General features: G+C 32.8%; 1 protein-coding gene across 1 annotated transcript; it reads left to right on the top strand.

Annotated features, from left to right (window-relative positions):
* The first annotated feature begins 9,783 nt into the window (after window positions 1-9,783).
* Window positions 9,784-25,894, top strand: LOC111000247. The gene is made up of 17 exons (XM_045631166.1): window positions 9,784-9,889; window positions 10,854-11,003; window positions 13,736-13,838; window positions 14,756-14,942; window positions 15,145-15,339; window positions 15,570-15,792; window positions 16,813-17,032; window positions 17,191-17,413; window positions 17,633-17,905; window positions 19,512-19,659; window positions 20,795-20,906; window positions 21,244-21,427; window positions 22,137-22,331; window positions 22,847-23,069; window positions 23,584-23,803; window positions 24,160-24,382; window positions 25,534-25,894. Exons 2-17 carry the CDS (start codon window positions 10,854-10,856, stop codon window positions 25,796-25,798), a joined length of 3,144 nt encoding a protein of 1,047 aa, XP_045487122.1. The 5' UTR covers window positions 9,784-9,889; the 3' UTR covers window positions 25,799-25,894.
* The last annotated feature ends 290 nt before the right edge of the window (window positions 25,895-26,184 follow it).

Genomic DNA, 26,184 nt, shown 5'->3' with positions numbered 1-26,184 from the left:
ATGAAAGATCTAGGCCCAAAGCCAATAATAATTTAATAAAAACCCATTACTTACGATGTAATAACGTTTCGTTTGCTTATACTATTGCTAAGCAATAGAACGAACATATTATGTGAACGTGTTTGAGTTCCAATTACGCACACTTATCCTAGTCTTGTGTATTTCACTTTTGAAGTACGCATTCTTTAGTCGTTTAATGAAAACAACATAATCATAAAAGCGATTACAGTGTGTTCCAGAAGATCTAGGCCCAAAGCCAATATTTAATAAAAACATAAATATTTACGATATAATATCATTAAGTTTGCTTATACTATTGCTATGTAATGCACGAATATATAAGAAGGTGTATATGGACGTTCGTCCAAATACACCTTCGCAGTACACTTTCGTTCAGCTGCTAATCTAAAGATCAAAACAAGTGAATGTTCAACGATTGTGGTATAATATTCTATCCGTTTACGCCTACGCTGAACGGTTCGTCGCATTCAGCTGGCGCTACGATTTATCGTGGAACCTCGAATTGAATCCAAAGTATACGCTACGCCAACTGTACTGCCCTTGATGCTACGCTGTGGTGAGTCTGCTACGAATTATGCCAAAATATTATTAATCGATCCTTCCTAAGGACGTTTCATATATTCAAAATTAAAGAAATATACATCGCAGACTATAAGTTCCAAAGATGCCTCTTACCTAATTAGGAAAATAATTTTTACTATCGTCGTTCGAAATTTAGATTTTAATTTGGATAAAGTATAGTACAACCTATAATATGTTTCTTATTAATATGGTATGCGTGTTCTCTTAATACAATATCTCTATGATATATATTACTGCTAGCAACGACATTGTTCCAAAATATGTAAATGTATGTACAGTTATTTTTTTATTATATAATAATATAATAGCCGTACATGCATATGACATATGTCACAGAGTGTGGAATCATTGACAATTGAATTGTCGTTAATTTATTCACCATTAATAGCTAATCGTGTTAACGGTTTTGAACTGATTTGACTTTGACGTTTTTGAAATATAAGCTCTGTGATATATGATAGGGATAATGCACAATAGCAGCTGACAATAACATTCATTGTTGTTGCTACTACATATATTAATTGTTGTAGAATGTGAGTATTGCGCCCCAATCGTCTATGGACTAGACTTACTTTTTGCTTTTCTAACATCTATAAGAAATTATATACTAAGATCAAAACTAAAAGCTTAATACACTATGTAAACAATAAAAATATAGGTCTCTATAGTATCAATAATCTGTTTCATGATCAAATTTCAATCGGTGTCACGCAGGTGATCAGCCACCTGTGCCTGACACACGACGTCAATTATTTTTGGGTCTAAGACATTATCCAAGGAAGCCGATGCTTCCTCTCTTTTCTTTCACCGTTTGAACGACTGTTAAATGCGCACAATTTATTGCCACTTCTTCTCTTCCGTTCTACGCCCTAATTTGAGAAGTGGCAGTAAATGTAAAATTAGAAGCATTCAATGTATATTTATTTTTTTGACGTTCATAAGTGTACCTTGATACCTACATGAATAAATGATTTTTGAATTTGAATTTGAATTTGCACAAGTCCACAGCCGGGCATCGAACCTTCGAAATCGAACCTATACTACCTTATGGATGAGAGTGGCAACCAACCCAAGTCAAGCTACCGAGGCGATGTAAAATCTCCGAGTGACCTGACCTTGCTGTTGATAAATTACTCTTACGTTCTAGAATAATGTATAACTTCGGCCTAATAAGAGATGTATGATGATTAGCGTGTTCCCTTACCAGTATATTTATTAATTGCTGTTCTGTAGATTCGTTAAATTGAGTTTAGAGTTAAAATAAATCATAAGCTAATTTCAAAAGCGGAAATTAATAGATGCCGAAAGCCGAAAGTATCCTAATAACTGTCGAACCCGTACGGATTTAAAACAAATGTTAAACAGTAAACAGAAGTGCGGGTCACAACATTAGCGGTTAAACTAAGGCTTAATTAAAACAGGGTCGATGTCGTGGTCAGCACACAAAATTTGCTCTTCGATTAAACAGTTTAATCCTTTGTATTTTTATCAAATAAACTTAATTATATACACAACAACATCATCTTGATGGCTGGAAATCTTCCATAGTCCGTTTAACAAGGCATTTTTTCTGCGAACTAGCGAACTGTGGAATCGACTCCCGGTCCACTTCCCTGAGAGATACGACCTCCAACTAAAATTCACGCGTACTCCTTCTTCAACGGCCGGTAACGCACCTACTAAAAATGGGTGTCTATGGGTTGCGATGACTGCCCTTTTCAGGCGTCCCGCAGGCTCGTTTGCCACCCTATTATATAAAAAAAGCTTACCCTTTGCAAAGAACTATGAAAAAGTAGAAATGGTTTTCTCCTGTGACAAATCAATAACAAACCGTCACTCGATTTATGTGTAGATTATTTCTTGAAAAAGGTACAAGAACAAGGCTATAAGTGAGACATACTGTCCCCGGCAAACTTGTATACGTGTGGAGACTGCTTAATGAGTTCCATTGATATAAATTTCTAGACATTGTCAGTAATGAAATTCATGGTAAAAATTATTTACATATACAAGTGCCAATATTTTACACAGAGGTGAATAAATTTTTTGAAAAAAATCCATTAGTATTGTCTTTTATTAACATAACTTTTACACATTTAAAGAAAACACTTTTTTAACGGATTGAAGCTATGTATTATATAATTATAAGTTTACATTGCTTCAATTCGTTAAAAAATTATTTTCTTTAAAAATTCATTAGCTCAGTATTCGGTCACCTAAACACCCTAAACTACATAGATTTTTTATACGTACATTTGAATTGACGTATGCCTCCGTGGTTAAAACCTTTATTTCCTGGGTTTGATTTGCAGCAGCAGATATAAACAATATTAATAAAACAGATGCCTACTAGGCGGTTACGGTAATTATACAAATAACACTTTGGTTTTTTCTTGAAGCCCAATTAGAATAAGTAAGTGTGAACTTACTACAGGACATTGAGACATAATTTGAACGAATTAATCTATAGTTTTAAGTCTTCGATGCAAAACCACAGCGTAGGTAATACGATTTGCTTCGTGTAATTTTTTCACCGAGCGCCGCGGTCTGCTCGAAAGACTAGTTGTTGAAATAAAAACATAATATATATTGGGTTCGATATAAATGTGAAATTACGTATTAGGCATACATATGAGATAAAGTTGCTGGTTTATACTATTCCCCTATACATTTAAAACTTTTCCCCAAGCCTAAATGAAAACATATAGGCAACAAAATTTCTAAAATACCCATGTATAACAATATTTTCGTACATGTTCAACACTCTTGACAAGAATTCGATTTCTGTACTTACTATAAATATAACAAATCAGACTAACTTCACAATGATTCATTAAGTAAAAACTCAATTCATTGCCATACTTCTTGGGTCATAATAGCAGGGACTTTATTATATTATACAATTACTCCAAAGAAGAATGACAATTATTTAGATACATTACTGTAACATATCATGTATGAAGTTTTGTAAGTTTTTGTGAGAAATTAATAAATATTATTATTATTACTTTGACTACCGCATTTCATAACTCAGTACATTTTTTGACGGACATAAGACTTAGCCGCAATATTTATTTCTGACTCTTACCCCCATCTCTCCTGTAAAGGAATAATCAATTTTATCGAATAAATACATAACCTTCACTATATAGTAACTCATCTTTTTATATTCTATACAAATGCAAAATAAAAATCTGTTAGTTCCAGCCACAATGCTAACACTGCGTACGATGTGATTAGACATTGTAGATTTCCGTTCTATACAAAATTTATACGAAATTTATTGTTCAAACAAACCTCATATATATCAACACCAGTTTACTATGGAAAATTTGCATTTCATAATTTCCATAAAGATCCTTCATTTTAATAAGCAAGACATTTTATTAGAACTGGCGATCTGCGGAATTGAATCCGGAAGTCTTCCTGGAAGATACGACCTCCAATTTTTTCAAAAAAGAGTATCCACTGAACTGTGTATCCATGAGCTGCGATAACTAGCCCTTTTGTATTTGTATTACGTTTGTATTACATAAAATAAAGGTAAAAATTTGATTGTTATATACATATATAAATATACGGCTTTAAATAGTGAGGATTATGTATCTGTAATCTGTGTCCATAACCATTTCAAGTTTTATAATAAATGAATGCGTATACGTATTATAATGTTATATAATATTTTATTACTCGTATATACTGTAGTTGTTTCATTTCATTATGTTAGGTCCCAAAACGAATTTTATTAGAGCTATATTAAAATTCGTAAAAACAAGATAGGTATTGAAGTATTGTTAGAGGCAGCATAATGGCTTTCTCAGAAAATTTAAATGAAACACTTTATTGGATTTACTTTGGCCAAAGTTTATTTTAATTAAATAATCATGAGCATTGACTGTAATATTATATAAAATTTTTATCTATACGTACTAACTTTATGTGTGTGGTTGACCAAAATTATTGACTCAAAACGAGGAGATACGTAAATAATACTGCCATATTTAGTAGTTGTTGAAGATTAAATACGAGTATTGATAGTAATTACAAAATGAAGAATCTGAAGCAAAATAAATCACTCGCGCAGCAGAGCAAAGGATGTCACTTTAATCATAGGATTAGGTCTACTTAGTTGCTGGCTTCGTTATCTTAGAAGTTAATTACATTAACTGCCTTCTTTAGTGTTATGTCGTATACCCTGTGCTTAAACTATTATTAAGCTCATAAAACGTGATAATATGGCGTATACATAATCACTATAACATTATTCAAAATGTTTGTAGATAAGACGAACTAAAACTATATAAACTTTAAATTAATTACCCGCTCGTAAACACACGATCGATCCCCTTGGAAAAATCTTTTTGAACTTGTAGTTGATGCAACTGTTGCATAACAGGAGACATTATAACAGGACTTTGTTATCAAAAAAACTGAGTTACGCGATTGTATTTCGGTACATATGCTGTTTTATACACCTAGCTGATTTAGGTTGTTATAAGTTCATCCAACAATTCTACGAAATGTGTTGCATCACAGAATTGAAGTAATTACTTGTGAGCTAGCTCTAAGGGGTTTTAATAAATATTTCTTATTTTGGCTGGATAAAGTACGTAAATCGTTTTTAATTTACATACTACGATAAGATGTAGGAGAAAATACATTCAATGACTTTAACACCGTATTTTAAAGTGGGAATCTAAAGTCTATCTGTTTTTCCTTTATAGAAAAGTTTACTCCCAAGAGAATTCTACTCATAAACTCGTTTCTGGAGTAATTCAGAAGCACTGCAGACTCAGGATATAAAGTTGAAAGCTCACCGACTGTTTTTATAAGGTCGAAGTTGAAAATTCCGTTCAAAGAAAAACTTGGGACAAACTTCAAAATATGGGAATTTATTCTTAATTGAAAACTAAATTTATGATGAAATTATGAAATGAGTAATGCATATGGATCAGATACCACATTTCTATATTTTTTTTGTCCTAGGAGCTCTTCTGCAACTATATTCTAACCTTAACTTTTTAATTAATTTATTTTATATTTATTTATTATTTAGGGAGAGAGACCACCCGACGCATGGACGCCGCCACAAGCAATCTGGGATCAGACCATGACAATCGATCGATCTCCTATCTGCATTCCGATGACCAAACTCTACGTAGACAATCAATTTTTGGCAACGGATAGAATGCAATCTCTTCACTCTTTTCACTCGTATTTAATAATCAATATAAACCAATTCTCTTATTTTAGTCGTGTCACGAAGTTGAAATGCTTCATTATTTACATGGCAATCTAACCTAAGCTACACAGATGTAAACTGAAGATATATATTTATATTTATTGTTTAATCATTAAATAAGTTAACTTCCATACATTTTCCCAAAAACCTGACACGTAGGGGTTTGATGGGTTATAACAGGGTAGCATTTGCTGGCCATAAACTGATAATGAGAAAATAAGCCGCGTCCCAACATTTAAGACACAGTAATGAAACTCACTCTATATCGTGGTTATTTCATAAAATTCAATACATGAGCGCGTACAAGAAAAGAGCGTACCATTCTTAAAAAGGCCGGCAACGCACTCGCGAGCCTCTTGTATTGAGAGTGTCCATGGGCGGCGGTATCACTTAACATCAGGTGAGCCTGCCTGTTTGCCCCCTGTTCAATTAAAAAAAAATATTAATATTAATAGTTATAAATATAATACCAGCGGTGTAACTCTTACCTTTAGCTTTTGAGTCCAGAGTTGACTCCTGAATATCGAAGAGCAGTGTTGGCCTAGTGGCTTCAGCGTGCAACTCTCATTCCTCAACCTGAGGTCGTAGGTTCGATCCCGGGCTGTGCACCAATGGACGTTCTTTCTATGTGCGCATTTAAAATTTTCACGAACGGTGGTCGACGACGTGGATCAGGCACTGGAGCCTATTATATACTTGCCTATTTGATTTGAAAATGATCATGAAACAGATTCAGAAATCTGAGGCCAGAACCTCAAGAGGTTGTAGCGCCACTGATTTATTATTTATCAGCAGTATACAGATGAGTATTTTTTAAAAACGTCTGAAGATATTCTTGCAAATCATGTCATATTCTAAATTCTAGCTAGATGCCTGTTTGACTATTTATAACAGAATATACAATTTCGACCATATTAAACAAATAATTCCAAGTCAAATTATAAATTCACTGTCCAACTTCTTAGCAAGTTGACACTAGAGTATTAAGTTAAACTTAATTTTAAACTTACCGCAACTTAATATTTTGGTCCAAAGTGCAATGAAAGTATGACAATCTAATACATAAAACTCGCGTGGCACGGTATTTGTTATTCATCTAGAAAATTGGACCACCCTATTTTTTTACATGATATAGCATACAAAAATACAAACAACCGAATTTTCACCACTCTACGATCAACCCCTAGTTTTTTTTAATTTAAAACCTTATGACTTCAACTCTGAGCTATAGAGGAAAATTCACAGAAAAAACCTACACAGTTTTAATTCCGGAAAACCGAAGTCCCTGGGGTAGCATAGCAAAATGTACTTAAAAGGTAGGCTGAGTATAATCTTACTAAGGACAAAGTCATTATATAGTAAATTATTTATCTTGAGTTATATTTAACTAATGAAAGAAAACGAGTGGTTCTTTTTTAATTTGAAAATTATATAAGAAACATTGTTAATTATCGGAGCCTACTAAGATTGTTGAATTGTTTAAGAATGCTCCTTCATATGATTCGATTTTGAAGTTATACTGGAAACTACTCCATTCCTTCCCTAATCTTAGACATAGACAGCAAATACAGCTTAAATCGTCCTTCCGGTTTTCTAAAAGTTCTTAATATAATAATCTTTAACTTCTTTGCTTAACAAGATAACCTCGGTTAACATATTAATAATAATTATAATATTATTAATAAACAACCTTTTTCACTACGGTAAGTTCTTAATTAAAAAAAACATATCCTCCGAATTCTAAACCTCCTTTTATTTATTAAATGACATGCTTACATAAAATGTATATTTGACAGTGCTCATAGAAATAAATCTTCTAATATAGAGAAGGATAATGATTAAAATACTGTCATCTTTGGTAATTTTTTACTTTTGTCGATTTATAAAAGTGACATCTATCTAAAATACTACGAACATAAAATATGTTAAATTTACAGATTTTAGTTAAAGCTTAGTTATTATAACTATCCATAGATGGCGCTCAAAACGGGTTTATTACTTTCAACATTTAACTTGAAATGTAGACAGTTTCAATTCAGCATTAAACAAGGTAAGTGGAAAGAACTTGAATATATAGGAGAGCATTACTTTTAATTTTATTATATTTCAGGAATTATATTTTATCATATTACTTACTACATGTTGATTCTCACATACCTTACACGCACGCATATAGGTGATTTTTTTTAAATTTATGATGTAGTAACTAAAAATTATTTACAAAACTTAGTAAGAATGAAAACGTCTTTTGTATTTTTTCCTTTTTTTTGGTCAAGATGTAATGTAAGTACAATTTTTCTTCGTGTCAAGTAAGAATAAAATCAGTATAAAACGATAGTCTATGTATTCTTTCATTTTCGACGGGAAAGTTTTATTACTCCACGGAATATGGAGTTATATTTTTTCAAATCCTATTCAGGCGTAGGTAGGTAACAATTTTCGAGAAATAAAAGTTCTTATCCTTTCCTAAACAAGACAAGTCTTTTATCAACAGTTCTAGAAGAAATATTACAAAATCTAGACTGACACAGCGCTGATCTCAGATTCGCGGATGATATATTTTTACTATCCAATTATGTAACGTAATGAACTAACGTCGATGACCCAAGACTAGATCCAAGAAGAAAGTCGTGAATAAACCTGTGAAAACCGAAACCTTGAGAAACCCCGTACGTAACGGAATCGAGATTAAGTAGCTTCAAAAATATACATACCTTGGCCAGATCATTTCCTTCACAAGTTATACAAAATTCAATAGTAGAACAGATAAATCCTGGAAGAAATAATAAGCACTAAAAGCAATTATGAACAAGGAAGAAATTAATAAAAAAACTATAACGACTTCCAAACTCGGCCCTTCGACAATGCCCCATTAAAAATGTAATGTATGTCAAAGAGCAATGGAGAGGAGTTAACCAAATATAAATAAAAGTGATAGGGTTATAAATATTAACGTTAAGTAAGAGTAATCGAAAGGGCAAGTGGGAGATGGACAGTGTGTCCTACTCTGCGAGGAGCTGAGAAGTAGAACTATAATAAACAAATAAAACTACAATGACTTGGAAGATAATTAATTGATAGTGACACTGGAAGAGTCAAAGGTCGCAATCGAGATATCGAACTATGTGTCGATAAAACTATAATCAAATATAACGAAGAGATAACGATTTTTTTTTTGATAAGTACTTTTCTGACATTACAATTTCAACTACTCAGTCTCTTCAATCATCTCCCGCTGAATCGCTGCATCGCTGATCAAAGATAATGTAAACGAGTGGAAGGTTAGTTTTACATTCCGATTTCCGACCCATTGGTGCCGACGATATAGTTATTTAGAACCATCTAAAGTTGTAATTCTTTTTTGGGAAAAGGATTAAATCCCAGAGGCTCTTTTATATCTGTCTTTTATTAAATTTAAGAAATGTATTAAAGAATATCTGTGTAAAAATGCCGGCTTTTCTCTCGGCCTCTGTCTTCTTTGCCGAAGAGTAGGGATGCCAACAGGTTCGAATTTAAAGACGTGGAATAAGTGATACCATGATGATCTTATGTTCCAAAATAAACGTATTTTTTTTTATTTGAAATTGGTCCGCAAACACTGGAAAAAGGATAAGAGACTGAAAAAAGTTTTGGTCAGGAGTAGAAAGAGAAAGTGTAGAGTCTTACAATTACAATTTTGTCAGTTACGTTACTATATATATATGCTATGTATATATATGCTATGGACATTACAAAAATATCAATATAATTTTAAGCCGACTTGTCGTGTGTATTGATAAAAATATTTTTACTAGGTCTACGGACGGCGAAGCTATGGGTTCATGCCCAATAGAACGCATCGAATTCTAAACATGCTCCTTCAAGTTCTTGAAGTATTCAAATATGAAACGTAAACCTTTTTATAGAAATTGCTTTTCTAAAAAAAGGTATGACTTATATTTGCATGCAGTTGCAATATAATTGTTTGCATCAGTGGACGTGTCTTTGTAATTATATTAAAATTAAGTGAGGTGCATGAAGTTATTGGAATTTTCTTAAATCGAGGTAAAAACTACGTTTTCATATTAAGAATTTGGTAGGTTTTTGGCGAAGTTTAAAAAAATTACCTCAGATTGTAAGTCAAATTTATTCCAGAATAATAAAAAGAAGTGGAATAATAAACTAAAGATTAATTTTTTATACATAGCTGAGTTACGTGGTTTGTCTGATCGAATAACTCAATATATTTCTAAGCTTTAAAAATTCGAAATGTGACCAATAATCTTTTTGCTGCAGCGTTCCGTTGATAGGCAAGTAGTTGGCCATTTGTGTCTGACACGCGTCAACGACATTTGCGTCAAATAAGTGCCATGTTTTACTTAAGCGCACGACATATTTTTATCACGCAAGTGCTTGAGATAACAGAATTATTAGATAAATTTAGTTTCTATGAATATGGGTCTAGTCTGTATCTCTCTTTCTATGTTGTTTCGTGTTGGATCCATAAATAAAATTTGTTTGACGTGACTTTATAATTTTATATGTACTTTTTTATACTTTATATAAGTATATATAATTGCGATTATATTCGATAAAGTGGTATCATTCAAGGTAAATTCAATGCGATACTTTTGTTTAAATTTTTAACTGCCTCGAACCTATTTAATAATTTTAAGGACAAAAAAACAACATTCGTTTGAAATCATTCGCAATCCAGTTAAGTGTAAAAGTAAGTGTGACCTCGTTGCTCTTACAAAAGTCATTCCATACTTCTTAATGTAGTAATAAACGTGTATTAAATATTATTAAAAGAATTAATAAAGAATAATATTGTAATAAAATTCAAAGAAACATTTCTTTACGGTTACTCCGCGTGTGTTATAGAAATAATTCACCAATAATTATTTTATATTAGACTGAAAATTGCTTTAATATGAATATATTCTTTGAGCCTTATGCCCTATTAGCTATGATATTATAGCTTCTACCGCTTTAGCTGTATACCTATGTATGTATCTATTATTTACAGATGGCGTTAAAGATTTGTCTCCTTGGTGTACTTTTATTTACATCATATAGTGATGCCTTGCGTTTGTTGGTATTCTTCCCTATGAACGCAAAAAGTCACAGTATTTTGGGTCATGGCGTCGTGGACAATCTCTTAGCGGCAGGACACGAAGTGAGTATTTTGATCAAAGATATCCATATCTTTGTTTTTTTGTTTATAGAACAGGGGGCAAATGGGCAGGAGGCTCACATCATGTTAAGTGATACCCATGGACACCCTCAATGCCAGAGGGCTCGCGAGTGCGTTGCGGCCGTTTTAGAATCGGTACGCTCTTTTCTTAAAGGACCCTAAGTAGAATTGTTTTTTTGTGTCTTGATATGCGCGTTATAACGCCTTCAACAAAGGTGGTGAGAAAGTAATCACAAAGTCAACATGACTATTAAAACACGCGACGCAATTCGTCTATTTATTTGACTAACTCGCGGACCCGGCAGACGTTCCCCTGTGTTAACTATGAGTATTTATTTCTTCCACTGTGGACTGCATATGAACGTTATAAACAAATTTGGTTTGCCATAATGACGTACATACGACATACCATATTAAGCGTATTCATGCATATGTTGCGGACTCCCAACGTAGGTTGCTGGGAGAACAGTTGATCTACCTACATTCTGTGCATTTCCGTCAGCATTTATGGCATCCCGAAGATGAATGTATTTTGAACGCAGTTTTGTCTTGTTCAACCTGATATATGTCAATCGTCCTGTTATAACTTTCACGTACATTTCCACAGCATATTGGTTGTAGAGACGCTGCCATTTTAAGACATGATTGTCCTCCTTTTCCCGAACCATCAGTCCTATGAATAAAAATTCATTGAACTAACTTTTTTGTTAGTTTCGATACCTGTCACTGGATTTATCATCTTCATCGAATAATAATACCCATCTTCACCTTGCCAAAATAAGATAAGATGTTGTTACGCATGATATGATCGATATGTTTCGGATACACGCGTACGTTTTACATTTTGCGTAAAACAAAAACTTGGTTTTTATAAATGTTCACCCGCGACGGTCCAATGCGTTCGTGAATAATGCAACCAATTCATTTTGTTGATGGAAAACATTTGGAATTGTTCCACAATTGGTATTTTCACTGACTTGAGTGCACAACGCTGATCGACTTGTCTTGCTGAATCCATGAAATAAATGTGTTAGATGTTATATTTGACGCTAAATCTTAAAATTGGCATAATTTTTTTAATAACTTTTGTTGCGCCAAATGACGCTACCAGACGCCAATGACGCGCCTCGCAATCTTGTCACAATACGTTTAATGATCCAATACTTAACGATTTTCTGTGAATTGAACGCAACATTTATTGCCAGTTCTTCTCTTCCGTTCTACGCGAGTGGCGAGTCCCACATAACCCATCACAGGCAACCGTGCCGCGGGAGGGTATGCGTAACGCATTTCCCCACGAAAAAAAAACATTTCTTTGTTGTAGTTGATTTTGATTCCATCGATTCCGTTCAAATTCATTCCTCGCTTCGCGCTGCTCGTCGGTTTGTCATTATCTTGTATATCTTTGACTTGCAGCATTGCGAGTTCTCCGACTTAAGTTTGTACGTCTAATTGCTGATATTTTTAAAAACTATATTACGGTATACTAAGTGTTATGACAGTAACGTGATGTTAGTCTATTCAAACTTACCAAAACTCCATATATTTTTTTATATAACAGAAACAGAATATTAATCAAACTTTGTAATTTTGTTTGAGAGATTATGCGAGTCAAACATAACAAATAATATTAACGTATTTTATACGAATGTAAGGCAGTCGATTGTTTACTCAACTGTAATTACTATCCACTGTATCAGATGTTCGAATATAATAGAAAGAAAAAAATAGTTCAATAATAATATAAATTAAAAACAAAGGTTTGTCTCGGATTGTCAAAGATCCTCTATCCGCTGAAGGCATGGGGTGCACAAATAGGTGCACGAACTTACATACATTCTCGTGGGAACAACCCTACACTTAAATACATAGTCGAAACAAGTAACATCACCAAATTGAGGCTGTACATGTACCTATATTTGTTTTAAAATAAGAATTGTTTGATGATTTGCTTTTTTAAAAGAGTACCGAGAGATTTTTACGCCGGCTTTTTCTCTCGGCCAACACCCTCAGTCTTCTTTGCCGATGAGTAGGGATGCCTACAGGTTCAAATTTAATGATGTGGAAAAAGTGATACCTTGCTGATCTTATGTTCCAAAATACGAATAATATTTTAAGAATAATAAATATATTTTATGTTAACAATTTTATTTGTATCCTGTATATTTAGATTTACTAGTTATTATTAAAGTTATGATTTTAAATGTTGACTGTCCGCAACTGGAGGGTGTTGTTTTAATATTTTGATATGTCTAGATGATTTTCTGAATCTACATGGCAGTTGATTTTCTTATATAAATAAACTGCCAAGCCTTATATGTCAAAAAAATATCAATTATGTACTTATACAAAATTTATAATTTAGGATGTCCTTGCTGATTTTCCTATGAATCATTAATTTTGTAATACTTAGTTAAACTTAATAGCTATAAAAACATAAATATGTGTAATTAATCGCTAAATCTTGAAAGTTTAATATTTTTATTATGATTGTAGCAAACTCACCTCACCCATTCAATATAATATATATTATATTATATTATAATTATAATATATTATAATTGAACTATTACAACTTTATAGCTGCACTGGTATTTTTATACATTTATTGATACAATTATTGACTACTTCTTAAGGGATGTTATCTTCTTAAATTTAAGTACTTAAATTCCAATGTTTTTTTTTTAATAATAATATATTTTTTTTAATTACAGGTTGTGCATGTAACTTCATTCCCAAAAGAGAAAACTGTACCAAATTTATTGGAGATAAATATTTCTAAAGTAGGTGATAGGATAATGAAATCTCTTTACACACGTAAGTAGTTTTTACATTTTTTTAAATATGACGTAGATTTGACCACTCATGAAGTACGATAAACGCACAGTATATAAAATAACTACGCACGAAGTAAGAAAACCGAAGAAAAAAACAAGCGAAGGTGAAATCTCAAATTTAATTTGATTAATTTAGTAATTTCATGCCCTAAGATTCATATTAACATATCTCTTATTTATGCGGCTATAAAATATACTCATAAATCATAACTATACTATTAAGTTTTAATTACTCAAAATTATTTTATTCATATAGTTAACCAAGTATACGTAAACAGAAAATATGTTAAATTTACATTTACTTCCAGTTCAAGTCAAGGGCGTACTTTTTACGTTATTATCAGATTTAACATTCAGCATGGTTACTAATTGATTTAATTTATACAAACGCATAGCCAAAGATGGTATAAATAATATATACAAAAAAGTTCAAATAATTACGAATAAATAATTAAACATAAATATTTAAATCGTAAAACCTAATTCGGCTTTGCTGTGTGATGTGATAATATAAATACCCTATGTATGTAGGTGAGAGTTTACTCATGATGCAGGTGATTTAGTCATATAAATATTCTTAATAGATAGCGAGAGACGTTTAATCATTCCAGTTATGACATATACTTTATGTAAATTAAAACGCGCTTTAATCGATAATTACAGCAGTCTAAGTCTCAAGTTTAAATTCGTCCGTTTAAACTCCTGATCAATGGATATCTTATATGTGAAGGAAAACATCGTGACACTCTATCTTAGACCCGAATATGGGCAACATATTATGTCAGGGACAGGAATATGTTAAAAAATCTGTAAACTACAACTAAACATAGTTCTGTGGTGATCACCTTTTTTAATCGATTAAACAACACCTACTATACATAATATTCATTGTTTCAGAATCAGACGACCTTACAATAAGAAAACTTGCGCAAACGAAATTAGACCATATTATTCTAATGGATTTAACTTACGAACTGAACAGACAAATTATCGAAGATCCAAGCGTAAAAGATTATTTTGAAAACCCAAAACATAAGTTTGACGGAGTCATCATGGAGTGGTTCTACTGCACATTTATTGCGGGGTTTGTAACGCCAAAATTTTCTACTACATTTTTATTAGCAAATATATATAAAACAAGAAAAGTGTTTACTCAAGTAATAATTTAAATTGACCGTTTTTTTTACCTAAGTCATCATTTATAGACAGCAGGCCAATGAGCCTCACTGTTAAATTAATTTTGACTTTGTCTTTAAATAAACGTATAATAAAATTTCGAATTACAGTATTGCACCATTATTCGAAGCACCACTGATTTGGGTCGCTTCAACAGAAGCCCATTGGCTAGTCCTAGATTTGATTGATGGTCCAAGCAACCCAGCTTATACTGTCGACCTCTTTTCGACTAATTCTCTTCCTCTTAATTTGTACCAAAGGACTGAAGAGCTGTACACAATGATTAAGATATATTTAGTCTCCAGGTATGCTTTGAACTTAAATATTCATAACTCTTTGGTCAAAACATAAATCCAATGAACACAATGCTCCTAACAGTTCAATATTTTTGCAATATGTCCTATCATTTCTTTTTAAAATTTGTAAGCAATTAGTTTAACTATTAAAGATTTTACGTTGTGTTTTTGCTTCTGACCAAAAAATTGCTGGTACCCACTAAAACGAGCTGTTAACGTTTTGAAATTAATCGTTTCAGGTATTACATAACACCAAAAGAGAAAAATATCTATGAGTCCTTATTAACGTCAATAGCTAGAAAACGAGGGGTAACTCTGCCTACCTTTGACGAGGCGGTTTACAACGCATCCTTGATGTTAATTACTTCCCATCCATCTATAGGGACTCCTTATAAATTGCCCCAAAACGCCAAATATGTTGCAGGATATCATATCAGTACTGAAGTTAAGCCGCTGCCACAGGTAAATTCTTACGAGTAAATAGCTAAACAGTCACTGACATGAGAACTTATGTACTAAAGATACAATTTATCACGTCCTGGTCATTGAAGAGCTTCGAGGATGAATGAACGAAGGACCACATTTCAAGGATCGTCATGCTCACTTAAATGTCATTGCTTGTGGCGGCTTCCATGCGTCTGCTTGCTCCCTAAAATATGGCGAGGGGGCCGATGGCTGGCCATGCGTCATACTCGTGAACGGGTGCTACTTGTGGTGACTGGTCGTACTTGAATTCGTGTATGCAGTGATATTAGTTGTTTATACTACGTATTTGCGTGTTTTCTTCTCGAGTATGTAAGTGCGTGCTAATATTTCACCATACCTCCTACTGATAAAGGACAAATCTTTGTTTTTAATTTATTTTATTATTCTTTATTACTCAAGATGTCATATGGAACATGGTGTAATGGTTGCAGCTCCTTACAAAAATTGTGTAAAAAAACTACGCAATTAAAAAGAGTGACGGAGAGTTTATTGCCAGTTCTTCTCTTCCGTTCTACTCCCTTGATTTGTGAACTGGCAGTAAATGTAAAATTAGAATCATTTAATGTATATTTAGTTTTTTTGACGTTCATAAGTGTACATTATGTTACCTAAATGAATAAATGATTTTTTATTTGATTTGATTTGAAGTGGACGTTTATTTACGTATAGAACCGGGATAACTTAAGAACTCGTTTAGTCTTAAAATATTGCAAATTACGTTTTTGATGTTCTTTATCATGATAGTTTAATAAGGCCACCTAAGATTTTACCTTACAATACAGTTGTACAATATAACTGAGCAGTATGAATTTGACCGACGTCATGCGATCGTCAAGAAGCACGCGACTCAAACGTGACGAAAACACATCCAATTGTTCTTGTTCTCATTAACATCTAATGTACATTTTTGTCCAATTTTTAAGTATAATGCCAACGTCTTTATTTTAATTAATTGGCTGTATACAGCTCAACAATATTATTTTTATATTTTTACAGGACCTGAAAAATGTAATAGACAACGCTAAACATGGAGTGATATACTTTAGTATGGGTTCGCATCTCAGGAGCTCTGATATGAGTAAGCAAATGAAAAATGATTTACTCAAAATGTTTGCAAAATTATATGAAACAGTAATATGGAAATTTGAAGATGACCTAGAAAATGTTCCTAAGAATGTGCATCTTGTAAAATGGGCACCGCAACAGAGTATCTTAGGTATGTATATTTCCTGGACCGATTGTATATTTTCTCATGTCCTGACCTGTCCATATCTCCAGTTGGTAATGATAATGTGGAAACATATGGCACATTTTAGGAGGTGCGCAGTTGATTTCTGTGTAGTACCATAAAATTTCTTAATATTAATTTTTCAGCTCATCCAAACCTCAAATTCTTCATTACACACGGTGGCCAGCTATCAACAACAGAAGCTATTCACTTTGGGGTCCCAGTCATTGGAATTCCTATTATGGGTGATCAATATGTAAACATGAATTCAGTTAGCAACAAGGGCTTTGGGATCACTGTAAAGTGGTCTGAAAATAGCATCATTTCTGATTTAACGGCTGCGATCAAAGAGATAAAAACAAATCCAATGTAAGTATTTGCTACTACACAAATTATTTACAATAGTTACGTCTACAATTGTGGCATATAGAGATTCAGTTCTTTATGAAGACATTAACATAATATTTCTTTCGTAGACAGTTTTTTTTAACATTATGTACATGGGTTCAGATGAAAGATAAAAAGATGACATGACATGGCAAAATTATTTTTTATATTGAGTTTTTTATTTTCACTTGTAAATTATAGGTACACGAAAAAAGCCAAAGAACTATCAGAAATATACCACAACCGTCAAGTGACCCCAGGCAAGGACCTAGTCTACTGGGTGGAATATGTGATTGCAACGGGAGGCGCACTCCATTTGAGATCACCAGGAATATCTTTACCCCTTTATAAAAAGCTTTACTTGGATTTATTTGCGCTGATTATAATAGTTGTATACCTCTTAACAAAGAAACTCCGGCCTATTATTTGTAAGCGATGTCGGCGTCGGCCTATTAAGAAAGAAAAGACAAAATAAATCAATTTTGAAAGTGCCTATTCAAGGAATAATATATTTCATTTTCTTGGTCTTTATATTAATTGCTGTTCGTTTATTTGAAAAATATTGTTGTTTCATCTTTAATGATTCGTTTGAAAAACTTTAACTCCGTCGATTGCTTTTAATTTAGGAGTAATTTCAACTATTTCTTGTCACTCTCTGATAATACTAACATCTGTACGGGAGCTAATAAGGGTATTTAATCTACATATGTCACATCACAGGGCTTATAAATCTCAATTTAAGTCAAATGTCTAATGTTAATATTAAATATGCTAGTAGTTTTATTTGTCAAATTTGCAACGAACGAGTTCGAGAACATCATAATATGTAGAAATGTAAAGAATGTATGTTTTAAAAACCTTAATAATTTTGGACGGTATTAAAATTTTGCGTGTTTTTGTGGTAATTCAATTTTAGTAAAGTAAATCGTGACACTTTTAACCGTTTATTAACCTTGATAATGGCATTAACATATACCCAGTTCACAGACAGTTTGGGGTAATACATTCAAATATAGTGCGTCGTACACATTGAAGAATAAAAAAGGAATTTGAATATGAATTATTCACTGGTAATGGATGCTTATATTTTATTTTTAATATGTTATCTCGCTTTTAATTAAGTATGTGTATTCTACATGAATAAAACTGTTAAAGTGTTTCTTGCATCATGTAAAAGTAAGGAAAACCAATCAAAATAATGATATCTGGAAGATAACTTTTCGAAAATGATTACTTTACCTCCATAGGCCTCCATAGGATCTTAAAATCCCTTGCTTAGTTCATAAGTTGCTTCCTTTGTAAAATAAAAAATAATAAGTTAGCTGTTTTTCTGCTCATTTGTATTATATAAATTTTGTATAGCAAATGATAGAAATTTTGTGTATTCTACAAAGGTAAATTTTTTTTAAAGATTTTTATCCTGTTATGCTAAAGAAGTATAACTTCTAGCGCATGTAAATTATAAGTTATTTTTATAAGATGATTAGCACTTAGTAAAGACAACCAGATAGCAGTATCATGCTACCAAACAGGCAGAAGAAACCGTCCGACAAAATCTATATCTACACTACACAACTACTACCCACAAAGGCGGAAATAAAATTTATTTTAAGAAGGAAGAGTTTTAATACCAACGTTCCCTCAATATTTAGTATCATTAACACAATTTTGCATTCAAATTTAAGGCATAACAAACATTTTAGCAACTCAATTCACTGACGTCTTCAAATAAATGGATTTTTTTAACTTTAAAACAATACAAGCATAACTTCAATAAATAACTCCAATATATGAGGATAAATTATACGATATATAAAATCGCTTATGGCATGAACACGCTATTATGACCAATTTATTACGTTATACATAGTTTAAGTGTGTAACAGGTAGCACGGTATTTATTATCTTTAAAATTAAATACTTGGGTAAATTAAATAAAAATACTGTAAAGTAAGGCAGTTAATCCTTGAAGTTATCAAAGGTGAGTGAATTTTCATTAAAAAAAACTATTCAATTTGTGCAACAAAATAATGATTATCGCTTGTTTTTCACTTAGTACATCCATTGCAACATATTTCAGTATGGCTTACAAAACATTATTTCTGTTATTAATATACGCAAGTGTATCCGTGGCTCATCGAGTCCTGGTTTTCTTCCCGTTGCCTTCAAAAAGTCACAGTCTCCTTGGATATGCGATTGTTGATAATCTTCTGGCTGCAGGGCATGAAGTGAGTAACATTACATTAGCATTTGTCTAATCTTACACTTTAAGACAATCAGTAGTTATACTTGTCGCTCAGTCATGACCTTACATGTGTTTTTTAGCGAAGTTTATAATTACCCTACATGGCACAAAGTATAAAAAAACTAAGTCGTGTTAGTTACTCAAGATCGGCTGGACGGATGTTAGCCATCGTTTTATTTGGTGGATTCCGCTCCAACTAACAGTCACGATATTATAAGACTAACAGAATAAGTAATAAAATATCGGATAACTTGTCGAATAAATATATTGTATAATATAAGTTTACGAAAGCAAACAAGCAAGCAAACACATGCTGTGTTGCCATCTGTTGACAAAACCACGCATCATTTTATATCGAATTCGAGGCGGTTTAAGAAATTCCGATCTTGAGGTGAATGAGATGGATACCCAAGCTTTGATCTAGATCGAAGACATGTGTTACCTCATCAAAAAATATTGTCTATCAGAAAGTGCTTTAACATGCAGTAACCCAATATTAACGCTAGAGAGAAGAGGCCTATTGTATAAAAGTCATTCTTCTTTCGCAAAGGCAAGCAATAAAATATTTCTGAATTTGCAAAATAACTTGTATTGATGTTTTTACCTTAATAAAAAATCAAATTAAGTTTAACTAAAGTTAACACGATATCATTAGACTGTTAGGCGGGACAAAGTTAGCCGAGTCAGCTAGTATACAATATAACTCTCTAAGTGTTTAGTATATTTATAGATAGCTGCCGGTTTGTTGTTTATAAAATTAATGTTAAACTTTAATATATGCGGCACATTTCTATCAGCTCAATCAACTATTGTATAATAATTCTCCTATTCGTATCTAGCGATCACAAACGTATTTATTCATAGATACTTCTAGAATAATATAAAATCTGAATAACGAAGCAAAGCAGTATGATTTTTTAATTAAACAACCCTACGACGCGGACGTCCGTCCCGTCTTGTTTCCCTAGAGCTCCATATTTGGGCTTATTCAAAATCCGTGAACATTGCATTGCATCGTGCATTACATCCGCATTTTAGTGTAGAAATATAGAATGAGCAATAGGAATGTATTAATATTGTATGTTATTTTAAAGTTTTTTCCTATATCAATATTTTAGGTTGTCCATATAACGTCTTTTCCAAGAAATCAAGTACGTAATAAAAACTTTACCTTGGACATCGATGTTTCGGAAATTGGTATACGGCTGAAATCTGCTTCACTAAATGATGGTAATTCACATTATATATTTATCTATAAGGGTTTTGGCCTAGTGGCTCCAGCGTGCGACTCTCCTCTGACCTGACCTGAGGTCGTAGGTTCGATCCCCGACTGTGCACCTTCATTGGACTTCCTTTCTATGTGCGCATTTAATTTTTTTTTAAGGGTTTTAGATAGGCTTATTTGTAATCAGGGTGTATTTTCGGATTAAGATTAAAACGCAAAATCTAGCAATCCCGAGACCTTGTATTATGTTATTTTTTAATGTTGTTACGTAACGTTACGTTACGTTATGTTGTGTATTTTATGGATAGTACACGGCTCTGTAAGTATAACAATTATTTTCAGAGGATGGCTTTACCATCAAGGACCTTGTAGGAAAAAAAATAGATCTTGTTTTCGTGATGTCTTTTGTGTTTGAAGTTCATAAACAAGTTCTTCATAATTCAAACGTTAAAGCGCTATTTAGTGATCCGAAGCAAAAGTTTGACGCTGTGATAGTTGAATGGGGCTACTCTAACTTTGTAGCTGGGTAAGTCAGCCAGCCAACTATAGTTTCTGTAACTTGCTTGTTACAAAAAACAGTAAAAACGTGTTAAAATATCGCCCATGGGTTTTACAAGTAAAAGCCAAGTTGAACGCCAGAAACCAATCATAACCTCACAACCTAGAACTAAGAACATATTTTGCGTATGGCTTCAGCAAGGGACTCTCATCCCTGAAGTCGAAGTTTAGATCCCCGGCTGTGTACTAATGGACTTTCTTTCTATGTGCGTATTTAACTCTTGCTCGTACGGTGAAGGAAAACATCGTGAGGAAACCGACATAGACGCAAAAAGTCAAAGGCGTGTGTCAGGCACAGGAGGCTGATCACCTACCTGTCTTTTAGATTTATTATTATAAAACAGATTCAGAAATCTGAGGCTCAGACCTTAAGAGGTTGGAGCGCCACTGATTTATTTGTTTAGTATTTAATATGAAGATTTGGCTAAATTGCTATTAAAATCAAACAATAGGCAATCGACTTACGAATCACATTAGTCTAGAATATGCAACAGTAAATATAGAGGAACACTTACTATTATTTTTTAAAGACTCCGGACTTCAAGATTCATTGACAGGTATGAGATAATACCTTGTGCGTCGATTTTTTAACCTCTGACGCGCTGTCTCTAGCTCCATATATAACAATTAACTAAAGTACTGATAAAGTTTATTTCGCCATTTTGATGACGTTTCAGCATTGCATCCATATTTGAGAGTCCACTAATCTGGTGTTCGACAACTGAAGCTTACTGGCAATCACTGGAACTGATTGATGAAGTACCTTGCCCAGCGTACCACGTCGATTTATTTTCCCACAATGATACACCTTTTACCTTCTGGCAGAGGCTTGAAGAGCTCGCTGTTATTATTCAACGAAAGATATTGGCTAGGTAATTATAATTATATTATTTTATTTATTAAATTTTATTTACTACTTTGGATGTAGCATTTTGTTGGGTGAAAACTAGTGTCTGATATAATATGTAATTAATAATTAATTATTATAATATAAACGTTTTTTTAATGATATATTTAATATCGCTAAGACATCGTGTGAAGTGTTAGATTATTGCTAGTTCTCGGTCTTTGCCCTTGTTTTATCAGAAAATGAAAGATGCATTTTGTTTGTATGTATCCCTGTTTGTATAAATTAAATATAGATTTTATAGAGCCCAGACCTCATTTTTTATTGAAAGGCGTGATGGTTGATCCCTTGTGTGATTGTTACACATTTTAACAGCGAGGAAAAGCAGCCAGTTGTATACCAGTGTAAACTTAACAGTTATAAACTTAATTTTCTTTTTATTAATTTTTAATTATTTTTAGGTTTCTATTTCTGCATTTAAATTATTATCATCATTAATATATATCAAGTAAATACTCTAAACAAAATGTATATTTTCAGCATTTACGTGACACCAAATGAAAAGATTGCTTATTACTCAATATTTTCGGCTTATGCTGAAAAACGGGGAGTGACTCTGCCGTCATATGAAGACGCTATCTATAATGGTTCCTTTATGCTTATAAATTCGCACCCAACAGTTGGGACCGCATTTAGATTGCCGCAAAACGCCAAATATGTGGCCGGATTTCACATTAAACCTGAAGTTCAACCTTTACCCAAGGTATACACAAAATAGTTAATGGCGCGTAAGTAAAACTTGCTGCCGACTGAAGTATTTCCGAACCAATTCGACTTAGGGTCCTTCAAGAAAAGAGCGTACCAATTCTTAAAAGGCCGGCAACGCACTCGCGAGCACTCTGGCATTGAGAGTGTCCATGGGCGGCGGTATCACTTAACATCAGGTGAGCCTCCTACCCGTTAGCCCCCTGTTCTATAAAAAAAAACCAAGCAAACAGTTGTATAGTTGCTACGAGTAATGCTCTCGCTTCTTGCGGGTTGCCTCCCTAGTGGGTGAATTCTATTTTAAGGCGCTAGGACTGGCCGAGGTGCTTACACTACTGTTCCAGTAGCTATTTCTAGCCAATGACCTCACTCCAACAGCGATTCCCAACAACACAATCCCCAACTTCCCACCCCAAATGCCCAAAATTTATTCCACCACATTGTAATACTGACCATATGTTGAAAAAGTATTAAGCATTACTGTCTATTTAAATTAAAGCATTGTATTACAGGATATTCAAAAAATTATGGATGAAGCTAAAAATGGTGTGATATATTTTAGCATGGGTTCAAGTCTTAAAAGTATTGGTATGAGTCACATTATGCAGAGTTCTCTTATAAAAATGTTGGCCAAATTAAATGAAACGGTCATTTGGAAATTCGAAAGTGATTTAAATTTTATTCAGGAAAATGTACATTTTGTAAAATGGGCGCCACAACATAGTATTTTAGGTAACTCAAACGCAAACTTATTTTATTCGTATAGGTAAACAAGTACATTTATGAACGTCAACAACAAAGCTGTTACTAATTGTCTTTTACACTCGTACGTAGTAATGTACGCTGTTACGTATACTGCTACGTACACGTTGATATAACGTTTATAAGTGTACATATGTGTCATAAGGTTTTCTTACACGCATGCACGCCAACGCACGCACGGTCGTAGCCAAAATCCACGGCAACATTAAATAGTTGTATTTGCTTTTCGTTAACATTAAATATTTTCTATTATAACCAATATACGATATCACTATACAAACCCAAAGTTATGTTTCTCTTTGAAGCTTTATTTTATTCATTTTCAGCGCACCCAAATCTTAAATTCTTCATTACTCATGGAGGACAGCTATCAACAATAGAAGCGCTGCATTTTGGAGTACCAGTAATTGGTATTCCTGTTATGGCAGACCAAGCACAAAACATGCACTCTATTAGAAGTAAAGGTTTTGGCATCACAGTGGATTTGACTGAAGATAATTTGGCCGCAGAGTTGCTTACAGCTATTGAGGAGATGAATAGAAACTCAACGTAAGCCAACAATGTTAACCTTAAATATTAATAATTATTTATTATAATTAGTGCCATAATTTAGGGGGTGAAAGTCGCCGTGCGTGGACCATCGTGGACATAATTTAGCAAGAGACCTTCTATTTGGTCTGAACAAACAGAGACGCTCGAACAAACTTGATTATTGATGATTTAATCTACTTTGGGCGGCCATAGGAGACGGTAGTATGGCGTTCCATGTTTGAATTTTTCGAATTTTAACGATTCGCATGTACCTATTGCAATTATGCAATTGCAAAAACATTTTCAATTCCCAAATTAAGAACTAAAAATTAATTTAGTGTGATTGGTTAATATAATATAAAGGTTTTATTTCTTTATTTATTTTCTTTAAGGCCTTTGCTGTATTTCCGTGTATTAACTCGTCGGGGAAATACGTACTTATCTTTTGTACGTAATTATTTTTAAACACAGCAGCAAAGACGAATGCCACTTAATAATATGTCAATAACTTTATACGTTACTTGTATTACGCTATATGCATATTGTATTAGATTATCTAATATGTCTAAAATAACTACTTTGATACGGAGAAAATCTTATCGTTGTCAACAATCAGATTATTGTGATACACAAAGTGACACAATTTAAAGTTAAAATCAATGTATAATATTCTTTCATGTATTTGTAAAATTTTAAATCAAAGAAAAAAAGAGCACATTTTCCTAAAAATTTCCTCATTTGTAGAGATTGATGTTTGACTTTGAAATGTACATCTTTATAATCGTATATAATTATGAATCAGGTTATTCTTTATAATATAATAATAATATGCCTTGTTAAGTACAAAGAAATGTTAAATACATTATTTAGCTTCGGGTAAATTATGTAAAGTATCTTAAAGAAAATCATCAATATAAGTATTTCCGAACCAATTCGATTAAGGATCCTTCAAGAAAAGAGCGTACTAATTCCTAATAGGCCAGCAACGCACTCGCGAGCCTGGTATTGAGAGTGACCATGGGCGGCGGTATCGCTGTATCAGGTGAGCCTCCTGGCCGTTTGCCCCCTGTTCTATATTCTTATATGTTTAATAAATTATAAGAATATGGTTTTTTTGTGCATTATTAACACTTACAATTATAGTATAGATAAATATATATAATTTTCAGATACAAGAGAAGAGCTAAAGAGTTATCAGCAATTTACCACAATCGACAACAGTCTCCTACGCAAGAGCTGGTGTACTGGATAGAGTATGTGATTGACACGAGAGGTGCTCCTCATTTAAGATCACCAGCATTATTCATACCATTCTATAGGAAACTGTATCTAGATCTTATTGCTATAATCATAGCAATACAAATATTTTTCGTAGCAGCTATTAAACTAATGATCTCTTTAGTCAAGAAAACAAAGAAAGAGAAGGTGGCGTAAGTTGTAAAAAAGTGTATGAAAATAGGGATCGTACTGAAGTAATAAACGTTTATGGAATTTTGCTGTTCTCTGTGCTATTGTAAATAAAGTGACTTGTATACTGCTGCACTTTAATTATTTTAAAATGTAATTCTTAATTTTTATTATTTCATATAATTGCAATAATTAACACAGTTTAAGTTTTAATTTAAGCTAAATGTATTAATCTTACTTTCTAGTGCGAGATAACTTTAATGATAATTTAGATTACACAAAGAAGCGTAGATAATTTTATGCCAAATTTAATTTGGTATTATGTTGATAGAAAAAAGTTTGCAATACAATTTTTCTACGAACTAATTCAGTATAAACGACATAGTTAGACATACTATGGAATGTTCACTTAT

Source organism: Pieris rapae, chromosome 14, assembly GCF_905147795.1.
Source record: "Pieris rapae chromosome 14, ilPieRapa1.1, whole genome shotgun sequence".
In the NCBI taxonomy this organism is placed as follows: Eukaryota; Metazoa; Arthropoda; class Insecta; order Lepidoptera; family Pieridae; genus Pieris; species Pieris rapae.
Note: the sequence above shows the minus strand (reverse complement) of the source record. Positions and strands in the feature narration are given on the sequence as shown.

Bases quoted from the DNA above. Each gene is read 5' to 3' on its own strand.
- LOC111000247 (XM_045631166.1), top strand. From the start codon at position 10,854: ATGGCGTTAAAGATTTGTCTCCTTGGTGTACTTTTATTTACATCATAT. The intron at 17,906-19,511 runs AATCAATTTTGA...AACATATTTCAG, and splicing joins AAGAAAGAAAAGACAAAATA to TATGGCTTACAAAACATTAT. The intron at 24,383-25,533 runs GTAAGCCAACAA...TATAATTTTCAG, and splicing joins GAGATGAATAGAAACTCAAC to ATACAAGAGAAGAGCTAAAG.